The sequence below is a fragment of the Mytilus californianus genome, unplaced genomic scaffold (assembly GCF_021869535.1).
Source record: "Mytilus californianus isolate M0D057914Y unplaced genomic scaffold, xbMytCali1.0.p SCAF_1, whole genome shotgun sequence".
NCBI classification, from domain to species: domain Eukaryota; kingdom Metazoa; phylum Mollusca; class Bivalvia; order Mytilida; family Mytilidae; genus Mytilus; species Mytilus californianus.
The window spans coordinates 37,559,165-37,571,754 of NW_026262581.1; the positions used below are offsets into that span (position 1 = coordinate 37,559,165).

The 12,590-nt window shown below is 32.9% G+C and overlaps 1 protein-coding gene across 7 annotated transcripts in view; it reads right to left on the reverse strand.

Annotated features, from left to right (window-relative positions):
- The window catches only part of LOC127702978 (nuclear transcription factor Y subunit beta-like), a 298,592-nt gene that overhangs the window by 222,629 nt on the left and 63,373 nt on the right, over positions 1–12,590 (reverse strand). For all 7 annotated transcript variants that reach the window (XR_007982618.1, XR_007982624.1, XR_007982628.1 and 4 more), the window contains exon 8: positions 5,717–5,799. Coding sequence is in view for 2 of the 7 variants with exons in the window: in XM_052207366.1 (XP_052063326.1) it covers positions 5,717–5,799 (83 nt within the window). In the remaining 5 variants the exon portion in view is untranslated. The remainder of the gene's footprint in view (positions 1–5,716; positions 5,800–12,590) is intronic.

The following is a 12,590-nucleotide window of genomic DNA, read 5'->3' on the forward strand; positions in this document are numbered from 1 at the left end:
GTGACTAATATGTGCTTCTGAACTATTGAGTCTTTTCATTTTCAACATGTTCAAAGCATACAAATTAGAATAACAAGTGACATATAATATGGAATTTTTATAATGGAACAAATAAAATGTAAAAAGAAAGACTTTCATTTCAATATCTAACTTTGAGACAACCCAGAAAATACCAAATTCCTATATTTTCCAAAATTGGTCAACAAATAAACTGTTTTTACATAAAATATATACAACCAACTGAAGGTTTGTGAAATGCCAGTCATACCTATCTTTTACCTATACAGCTGTATACGTAATTAATAACATCTTGTATAAAAATATATGAAAGCCGTATTCAATAATTAGACGAGCTACCCAACAGCACAAAAACCAATAAGATATTCAGTTGTCACCTACAGAGAAGATTAAGGCATGCAACTTGTATGTATTACATAGATGTTTACCGGGTGTAATTCAACACAGAATAAAAGAGGGACGAAAGATACCAGAGGGACAGTCAAACTCATAGATCGAAAACAAACTGACAACGCCATGGCCAAAAATAAAAAGACAAACAGACAAATAATAGTACAGATGACACAACATAGAAAACTAAAGACTAAGCAACACGAACCCCACCAAAAACTGGGGGTGATCTCAGGTGCTCCGGAAGGGTAAGCAGATCCTGTTCCACATGTGGTACCCGTAGTGTTGCTTATGTTATTACAAATCCGGTAAATAGTCTAATTCGGTAGGTCACATTCGTGAAAAGGGAAGGGTATTGTAGTTACTACATAAGGAACATATCCGATATCATCTGTGAAACGGTTATTCCATAACGGTAAACCAACTCGTGATGGCGTGCGTAAAATTTACGAAGGGATGATTTCAACTTCCCCATTTGGAACTCTTGGTTTAATAGCTTCCTTGTGAGCAGCAATCCTTTATCAAGGAAATCATGATAGGAAATACAAGCCCGGGAATATCGTATCAATTGGGAGATATATACTCCGTATGCAGGCGCTGCTGGAATGTTGCTACATAGAAATGGAAAGTTCACAATTGGGAAACTGAAATCATCTCTTTTGTCGTAAAGTTTTGTTTTCAACCGACCCTCATTGTCAATTTCTAGATGTAAGTCAAGATATGAGGCAGAATTAACTGTATCTGTAGTATCCTTTATCTCTAGTTCGATGGAATAGATTCGTTCAACATAGTCACCAAATTTTGTATTATTTAGTGAGAGAACATCATCTATATAGCGGAACGTAAAGTTAAAGGATATTGCTAGCTTCTTATCTTTCTTCCTAAGAAGTTCCTGTATGAAGTCAGCCTCATAATAATAAAGAAACAAGTCAGCAAGAAGGGCACAATTGGTTCCCATTGGAATTCCGACAGTCTGTTGAAAAACAAGTCCTCCAAAACGGAACAAATATGTTGTCAATCAAGAAATTAAGCATCTTGATAATGTCAGTTTCAGAAAATTTTTTGTTTGAATCAGAGAGATTCTTTACAAAGTAGGATTTATCCCTCCCCAAGACAAGATAATCTGTTCTGTTTCCCGTACCCAATTCAATGAAGAAAAAAAATATTGGTACTTGAAAATTGGCTGTCATACTTATATCACTCAAGTCTGACAATGTCAATTTTGTGCAGAACCAAGGATTGATTGATTGGTGATTGCTTTATGCTGCATCAGCACAATGAAAGAACCTTAGTGAGCGTGCTCACATACCCCACGTCCCCACATTGTCATTGGAGAAATAAAATAACTGTAAGAAAAAAAATTGAATCATAATTTCCTGTAAATATGCACATCTACATAGTATGTCCTCATTATCTACACAGTTTCATGAATTCTGTTGTGTGGTTTGAGAGGAAATGCGATGACAAAAGGTTGCAGTAGTATATTGGGCAAATAAGTTAAAAGGGGCGTAACTCCTGGGAAAAAAAATTGAATCGTAATTTCCTGTCGATATGCACATCTACGTAGTATGTCCTTATTATCTGAAAAGGTTTCATGAAATTCTGTTGTGTGGTTTGAGAGGAGTTGCGATGACAAAAGGTTGCAGTAGTATATTGGGCAAATAAGTTCAAAGGGGCGTAACTCCTAGAAAAAAAATTGAATCGTAATTTCCTGTCGATATGCACATCTTCGTAGTATGTCCTTATTATCTGAAAAGGTTTCATGAAATTCTGTTGTGTGGTTTTAGAGGAGTTGCGATGACAAAAGGTTGCAGTAGTATATTGGGCAAATAAGTTCAAAGGGGCGTAACTCCTAGAAAAAATTGAATCGTAATTTCCTGTCCATATGCATAACTACATAGTATGTCCTTATTATCTAAAAAAAGGTTTCATGAAATTCTGTTGTGTGGTTTGAGAGGAGTTGCGATGACAAAAGGTTGCAGTAGTATATTGGGCAAATAAGTTCAAAGGGGCGTAACTCCTAGAAAAAAAATTGAATCGTAATTTCCTGTCAATATGCATAACTACATAGTATGTCCTTATTATCTAAAAAGGTTTCGTGAAATTCTGTTGTGTGGTTTGAGAGGAGTTGCGATGACAAGAAATAGGACTGACGGACAGACGGACGGACGGGTCAAAAACATTATACCCTCCACAACTCGTTGCATGGGGTATAAGAAGGCTATAGAACCAAGGATGTTAGTATCTATTGGCACAAATGATAGAAAAAAAATATTCCAGACTCAGCTATATCTGGGACCTAGTTAATATTAGGTCCCAGGTGTCAGATAGAATTTGTTATACTAGGAAATCATAAACATAATGGATAAGGGGAATATTGAATTGTAATATTATGCCCAAAGGCACATGTCACAGGCAGTAAATATCTGGTATTTCTCTGTCTCTGTCTGATGTGTGTGTTTTGTATTTTTTGTATACTTTTTATTTTTTTTGGGGGGGGGGGGTCACAAAATTGAATGAAAGAGATAAATTCCAAATTTTGTTTCAAGGAAGCATTATGAAAAGCCTGACTGTTGTCTAAGAAGTGTTAATTCAAATGGGAAAGTCCATGTGTCTTTAGTAAGTTCAGATAATAAATTCTGAAAGTATCTCGTGTGAAATATGCAACTATAAATAAATGACTAACATTTCAATGATAGGAAAGTTAGCATTTTATAATTAGACTTTTTTTTAGAAAATTCTGGAACAGTTTCTTTTTTTTTAATTTTTCCTCAAACAAATCTGTTGTTTTTTTTACACTGAATAATGGAAAAGACCTGCTTTTTACACTTTTTATAATTGTGTTTAGAAGCGTCACCTATTTCTATAATTAACTTGGGGAAGCCTATTTCAGATCGGGTCAATGTCAGCAATAGCTGCTGATGGAGTTGGACGCTGACAAAATATTAGGATCATAGATCATCGTGAGACATGGTACTAACCAGCATACACTTTTACTTTACATGCTGTTTGAAAAAATTAAAATAAATGTGTTTGTTGTTTGATAATGGTATTTTTACAGAAAATACACAAATATGAATTTTTACACAGAGACTTCTCTGCTTAAAAATCTCTGTTTTTTGAGGAATTGACTCAATTCTTCCATAGTTTTACGCTATGTATATTTTACATTAAAAATACTAGTGAACAGTTGTTGTAATATGTGCTTATTGATGTTTAATCAATGATTGCAAACCAGCTCCAGGAGAAGTATCAACACGTCGGTTGACGAAATGACAACAAAAAACATGCACTTTCATTGAAATCAATTCCGACAGGTGACTGTCGTGTGCAATTTTAATAATGTCATAGAGACACACAATCCAGTTCAATCATGTAAAGAAAGTGTTAACCTGCTGATCAATTATACAGTCATATTTGCTCTAGCTGCTTTTGCTTTTGAGGTATAAGCCAAATATGGGATTTTCCCCCTATGTTCTTTTTTTAGCAACAGAACCCATATTTGTTGATAAATCAAATCCCTGTATACAAACTAGATACCCTACAGAACATTCAGAAAAAGTAAGATTAAATTTGGCCCAGTAATTTCATAGCAGAAGATTTTTTTAAAATTTACTACAGAAAGACGGATGACAGACACTGGACGCCAAGTGATGGTAAAAGCTCTTAGATGAGCTAATAAAATGCTCAGCTGGGCGTAGCTTGATAGGACAGCAGAGGTCGAACCCTGAACAGTTGGGGCAAGTATGGACACAACATTCAAGCTTGATACAGCACTGAATTTGGATAGTGATTAAATATTTGACACAGCATAGGTTTCTGACACAGAATGAATGTGGTCTAAGAGCTTAAAGATTTTTAATTTACCTATTCAAACCATATCATTATTATTTGTTTTTATATATAAATCGGAAATAACCAATTTAAAAGGGAAAATTTAAAAAAAAAAAAAGGAAACCCTCCCCCCCAAATTTTTGGAACCCCTTATGATTCATCACCCCCAAACTCAATCCCAGCCTTCCCTTTGTGGTATGGTACCTTTCAGTACAATTTCAGAGAGATCCATACACTTGAACACAAGTTATTGTCTGGAAACTAGAAAAATGCTTGTTTTTTGGCCCCAAATTCCTAAACGTTTAAAGCAATTACCCCCAAACTCAAACCCAGCTTTCCCTTTGTGATATGGAACCTTGTAGTACAATTTCATAAAGATCCATACACTTACACACAAGTTATTGTCAAGAAACTAGAAAAATGCTTGTTTTTTGCCCCTTTTTGGCCCCTTATTCCTAAAATTTTCAGGCAATTACCCCCAAATTCAATCCCAGCCTTCCCTTTGTTGTATGGTACCTTGCAGTACAATTTCAGAGCGATCCATACACTTGAACACAAGTTATTGTCTGGAAACTAGAAAAATGCTTATTTTTGGCCCCTTATTCCTAAACGTTTTGGGCAATTACCCCCAAACTCAATTCCAGCCTTCCCTTTGTGATATGGAAGCTTGTAGTACAATTTCATAAAGATCCATACACTGACACACAAGTTATTGTCATGAAACTAGAAAAATGCTTGTTTTTTGCCCCTTTTTGGCCCCTTATTCCTAAAATTTGCAGGCAATTACCCCCAAAATCAATCCCAGCATTCCCTTTGTGATATGGAACCTTGTGGTACAATGTCAGAGAGATCCATACACTAACACACAAGTTATGTCTGGAAGTTACAAAAATGCTTATTTTTGGCCACTTTTTGGCCCCTAATTCCTTAACTGTTGGTACCATAACCCCCAAAATCAATCCCAACCTTCCTTCTGTGGTATTGAACCTTATGGTAACATTTTATAAAGATCCATTCTTTTAAACTAAAGTTAGAGTGCGAAAACCAATGTGTCTTTGGACGCCGCCGACGACGACGCCAACGTCATACCAATATACGACAGCAAAAAAAATTTTTGCGGTTGTGTCGTATAAAAAAGGTAATTTCTGCACCTGTCAGATTTTCTCTATCTATAGCAGTTTTCATGATAATAGACAACACTTACATTTTACGAGAGAAAGAGAGAGATATGTTTGGTACCAGCTAGCCAAGAGGGTTCACTGGTAAAAATATAAGTTCATGGATACATAGCAGGTGCCTACTGTTAGCTATAACTGGCCTAGTGAGCCAGGTATATTTTGCTAAATATTCATAATGATTCGTTAGACCCTCAGTGAAAATGTATTTGTATATACACACACTTGTTAATATGTACAAAACAGAACATGTTGAAATAAATTCTTTTATATCTTAACAGTATTAGATCCTGACTTACTTGTGGATAAGCTGCTGTATATATAACATTTTGTTGACCACCTGACGGATCTGTTAAAATGTTGTTTGTTAATGTCTGGCCTCCTGCAAAAAAGCAAAATCAAAATTTCATTCAAACATTAAAAACTTATCAACACTATTCTATTCTTTATGAAACTGACTTTCACTTTTGTTTTTAATTGCAATATTTTATCAATTGCATACAAATATTTCATCTTCTCTTTTACTGAGTATATAATATTGACAGCTTTTTTTTTATAAACATCTGGTATTATAAATATATTGTTTTTTGATATGAAAAAACTATTTTTTGCATCGCCTTTTGATATTTTTGCAGTTTTACCAAATAAAATAAATTGCTTCGCCGAGCGCAGCTGGATACGACCGCAGAGGTCCAACCCTGAACAGTTGGGGCAAAAATGGACACAATATTCGTGCTTGATACAGGTCTGATTTTGGATTGAAATTAAATGTTTGACACATAATAGGTTTCTGACACAGAATAACTGTAGTCAAAGAACTTAGAATTGGTTATATGATTTGAATTTATATTCAATTTTTTGCTTTTGTGCAATTCACGATGCTGTTGCAAATTGCCCCCCCCCAAAAAAAAAAATGTCCCCACCTTTTTTTTTGCTTTTGTGCAATACACTATGCTGTTGCAAATTGACCCCCCCCCCCCCCTCAAAAAAAAAAAGTCACCCCTTTTTTTTTTGGCAAAAAATTTTTTGTTCACCCCACATATAATATTTGAAGAAATTTCCTTTTTAATTTCTGAAATCTGTAATAAGAAAAAAAAATTATCCCCCCCCCCACAATTTTTTTTACCTGCCCCCCCCCCCCCCCCACTTTTCCCAAAAAAAATCTTTCCCTCAAGATATGGTCATTATCTCAATTCAAATTTCCAATGGAGTTTGCAACCATAATTACCCATTTAAATACATCATAAAAGTCTTAAAATAGAAAATGACATACATAATCATGTCTAAAAATAATATATCTTTAATCAGCATTTTTATTAGTAACTTCTAAAAATAAATTGAGAGCTAATCACCTCAAGACAATACAAAATTTCTTTATACATAATTTTAAAGCAATGTAAGGGAGGTAATCCAAATTTAACATTGTACTTAAAAGTGATTGTCCATTAACAAGAAAACCCTTGTTTTTTTCCCCTTTTTTGCCCCTAATTCCTAAACGATTTGAGCCATTACCCCCCAAAGCCAATCCTTACCATCCCTTTGTGGTATGGAAACTTGTTGTACAATTTCAGAGATCCATACACCGTTCCACAAGTTATTGTCTGAAAACTAAAAAAATGCTTATTTGGGCCCCTTTTTTGGCCCCTAATTCCTAAACTGTTAGGACCATAACCCCCAAAATTAATCCCAACCTTCCTTTTGTGGTTATAAACCTTGTGTTTAAATTTCATAGATTTCTATTTACTAATACTAAAGTTAATGTCCGGAAACCAAGTGTCTTCAGACGACGATGACGAAGACGTGATACCAATATACGACCACAAAATTTTTTTACGGTTGTATAAAGACTTCTTTTGTTACTAATATTCAATCTGTTCTAATAATATCTGTGTATGTCCACAATCCCAAAGTAAATGTTCTACTGTCTCAATTTCTCTATTGTACAATTTGGATGATCATAAATCTTAATTTTATGAAGAAATCTGTTTGTAGCTATGATTTGATGGTTGAATCTATAGTAAACTGAAGTCACTGTAGCTTGGAATGTTTTGTGACAACAAATGGCAGTTTAGAATTTTTTTCCTATGATTTTTATGTGACCAGGTGGAATAAGGCTAATTATGACCTGAATGCAGAATGTTCAAATACTTTATTAAATATAACAAAGAAGGCAATGACAGATCTGATACTGCTGGCTAGGACTCATAATGTTCTTCCTACTGATTTATTACGCATTGACAATATAGAGAAAAATCACAGTATGTATAGTCAAAATACAAGGTCAAACTAGCCAGTACCAGATAAAACAATCATTCAGAAATGTAGTTTGTCCAATAGCCAGGAGTGAGTAAAAATCAAAGAGCCTACATGGAGTATTTGGATTCACTGAACCATATAATAAATAAATGGAGAATATGTCCATGGGACACAGATGATGCCCCCTCTTGCATATATTGTTATAAAGAGACATAACTAGAGAACTGTAAAAGTGACTCCACCCACTTTGAACTTGATCTTTGTTTTATGGTAATGAGCATTGTGTATAAGTTTTCTTAACATTTGGTTGAGGCAAACTAAAGTTAGAGAACGGAAACTAATTTTGTGTCTATCTTATCTGACTAGTGGTAACTTTTATTTTTATTTAAAACAATATATTGTATCTTTACATTCTTTCAAACTTTAAACAAGTCTTTTATTAGAAGATGGAATTAAAGGTAGTTCTAAACTTGTAATTTTTTCCCACAAAGGATTTTGATGCTTGATGTACAGTAGATATAATGCTATTTTATCTAAAATTCAGAAAAAGACAATCTGATGGACAGCAACATTGCTAATTAATTCAAGGTCACTGGACCATGAAATAGTGGGCAGGGCCTCAAAATGGCCAACATACTGAGATGTACAGACAGTAATGTAACTTTGTAGAAAATATTGTTGTCTATTGTAAGTAGTTCCTATCTAACTTAAGCAGAAAACTTAACATTGAAAATTGGTTATTAACTGAATGTCACTGGACCATGAACTACAGGGGTAGGAAGTCCAAATAGTCGTCAAACTGATATGTACTGATAGTAATGCAACTTTATAGAAAATATCATTGATCTATCAAAAAGTTGATCCTATCAAACTAACTTAAGCAGAAAACTTAACATTGAAAATTGCTTATTAATTTAAGTAGCTGGACCATGACCTAGGGGGCAGGGCCTCAAAATAGTTGACAAACTGATATAAAATGATAGTAATGCAACTTTATAGAAAATATCATTGATCTATCACAAGTAGTTCCTATCAAACTAACATAAGCAGAAACTTAACAGTGAAAATTGCTTATTAATTCAAAGTCACTGGACCATACACTACAAACCAGTAAAAGTCTGAAATGGCCTATATTTGTACTCGACTGAACTGATTTTTACTCGACCAGTCTGAATTGGTCTGAAATTTACTTGATATTACTCGACTGTAGTCTGAACCATACTAAACAGTCTGAACTTGTACTCGACCTTTACTCGACCAGTACTTAACCATTTTATACGAGTCTGAACCATACTCGACATAGCCTTAACCATTCTCGACCAAGTCTGAACCATGCTCGACCTAGTCTGAACCATACTCGACCTAGTCTGAACCATACTCGACCAAGTCTTAACCAACCTAGACCTATTTTTTGTATCTATCTATATTATTTTTTCATTAATTTAGGAACTGTTATTCATATATATATATATATAAAATGTATATCACATTTAAAATTAAAATAAAACAAGGTGATCAAATTGCTGGTTGGATTAAAAAAATATCATGAAATAAATTAAGTTCGTTAAATGAATTTCATATACATGATATCATGTTCACATTGATTTATGCATCAAAAATACTATAACTTTCAACCATTATTCAAATATCTTAAATGTTATTCAATTTTTTTTTTATCAAAATATATATAAAATAGTATATAAAGCAACTTAATAAATGTTAGAATTGACACGTTTGTTTTGTAAAATCAAAAATTTAATATAATAATAATAATAAAACTTTCATCTTTTTATCCTTGATAACCTTTTAAAAAAGGAAATGTATTCCAAAGTTGCAGTAGAAATTTATTTTAATTAAATTTAAATACGTTTTGTCAAAATTAAAGACATGGCATACAAGAAGCAGTTTAATAAGGTTTAATGGTTTAATTACCTCAGTACAGGTGTTTTACAGGTAAAAAGAAAACCATATTTTTCTTAAACTCGTGTATTACTTATCTAGTGAATTCAAAGGCCTTGTTATTTAAGTTTTACAGGATGTTGTAATTTTCAATGGATGTTATTTAAAATTTATTACTCTCTGACCAGGTGTGATCTTTTTAATCAGTGTGCGTCAAGCAGGATGTATTACTTTATAGTTTACCCCTTATCAGAAGAAAAATTTTATTCATTTCTTGAATTTTTTATCCCTTTTAAAATATATATATATCCCAAATTATGAATAGGAATAGATATATTTTTGATATAAGGTTAAACAATGTCAGTGATTTTGTTGGCTGTTGTTACCTCATTAAAAAGATAGTTATATAACTATTGTATATAACCATGAAACCTAAGTACAGAAAGTCACAGGACAAAAAGTCACAGGACAGAAAGTCACAAATTTGATAGGACAAAAAGTCACAAATTTGATAGGACAAAAAGTCACAAATAATTTGTATACAATTGATTCAATATTTATGAGAAAGATCTTGAAATGTTTACTTTTTATGACACATATTCATTTTACAGTTTAGGAAATTGTTCATAAGACTTAATTTGATAAATAAAGATTTATAAAATTTTAATCATGCAAAGGATATATTTCTTGGCACCATGAAGCCATTTAAGTACCAAGACATTGTAACATTTTGTTTTCTTAACAATTATTTGATCATTATTGATATTGTTTCAAGAAAAATACAAAAATGTTTTTTTAAAAATAAGTGTTCTATTGTTCAAAGAAAAATAACCTCAAAACTGAATTGTGACTTTCTGTCCTACATTCGTTTTTATTTAGGAATTTAGGAAAATCAAGTTTTGTTTAAAAAAAAACCACATGCCAAACAAAAAGCACCTTATTTTTAATAAGGTTTTATTACCCTCAGTATAGGTGTGGTTTTCAGGTAAAAAAAGTCTTTTATTTAACAAGACTCAGACTTTAAAATTAGATAATTTAACTATCTCCATTTGCCAAATCTTAGAGAATCATGTATTATTAAAGAATGTAAAAAATGTTTTTATATATATCTTTATTTATTGTGGCTGTTGTCATGTAAGTTAAAGAGAAAGTTATTTAAACAATCAAAATTATAAAGAAGAGGTTATTTGGTCAAGTATGGTTCAGACTGGTCGAGTATTGTTCAGACCTTTGGTCGAGTATGGTTCAGACTGAAAAAATAGGTCGAGAGCTGGTCGAGTACTGGTCCAGACTGGGTTAAGATTGTTTCAGACTGGTCGAGTAATAGTTTAGACTATTTTCAACAGCAAAGATAAGGGTCAAGTACAAATCAGTACAGTCGAGTATGGTTAAGACTGGGTCGAGTAATATTAAGTAAAATTCAGACCAATTCAGACTGGTCAAGTAAAAATCAGTACAGTCGAGTACAGATATAGGCCATTTCAGACTTTTACTGGTTTGTAGTGATAACCTAGGGGCAGGGCCTCAAAATTGTCGTCAACTGATATGTACTGATAGTAATGCAATTTCATACAAAATATTTTTGATCTATCACAAGTAGTTCCTATCAAACTAACTTAAGCAGAAAAGTTAACAATTGTTGACACCTACGACTATGACGCCTGAAAAGCAACACCTATGTCTCGACTTTCACCTTTCGCGACTTACGTCACAGGCAAGTAAAAAAAAATTGCCACCCAAATCATTATTAAATACAGTACATGTATATAAAATTTGCCCTAAAGTAATAACAAAATGCTTTAAAACAGTTTAAAACTGATAGATTTTGATCAAACTGGGTTTATTTTTGGGAGATACATTTGAGAAAATCTTCGTTTTATTTACGATACATGTATTGTGCAATTTACTGAAGAAGAAGAAGATATTCCAGGCCTTTTATTGCTCAATAATTATGAAAAGGCATTTGAATCAATTTCTTGGGAATTTCTCACCAGTGTACTGAAGTTGTTCAATTCTGGAGAATCAAGAATTAATTGAAATAAAGTTTTTTCATAACAATATTTTAATCAGGGAGGATATCTTTCAGAATTTTTTTTCTATAGAATGAGGCTGTAATAGAACTAGGCTGTAGACAAGGTGATCCCTTGTCTCCTTATATTTTCATTTTCTGTGCTGAGATATTAGCACTAAAAATACGAAAATGAAAAAATAAGTGGCATTACAGTTACTCAATTTGAGCACAAACTTTCAAGTTTGCTGACAACACATCTCTCATCCAAGATGGTAAAGAAAAATATTTGAATGATTGATTGTTGGTTGCTTAATGTATTTGCTTTGAAAGAAGCATTACATGAATTAGATTGGTTTGGAAACATAGCAATAAGGTGTTATGCACAAATAGTAATCCTTTATGGGGAGAAACATATTTTAAGTTTATACTAGGTTTCAGCTTTGATGTTAATCTTGATAGAATTGTAAAAAATAATTATGATGAAAATGTATATAAAATTTGTAATTAAACAGTGGTCAAAACAAAATCTTACTGTTATTGGTTGAATTACTGTTGTGGAGACATTGATTTTCCTAATTTAAATCATTTTTGTTTATATCCTAACTCCAAGTGATGAATCTAAAACTAGACCAATACTGTCTGAATCTGCATTGCTGCATGTAATTGATTGAGGTAACATGTAAACTGGAGCATAATTGATCATTCCCTTTCAATGAAGACAAGAAAGCTTTCAAGAAAATTTTCCTAGTACAATCAGTGTTTTAAAATTTCAAACTATCGACAAACGAAGTAGATACCTCACAGATGTAAAATTGCTAACTCGCTACAACTCAACATTAAAATGCAGATACTAAGAGCTGTCATTAATAATGGTAATACGTCCCAATTTTTCAACCTTGAAAGAGGATGTTGCCAAGGGACCCATTGTCTCCCTATTTGTTTATTATTGGGGTGCAATTACTTGCTATACAGCTCGAAAGTAATTAAAAACAAGTGAAACTGCGAGC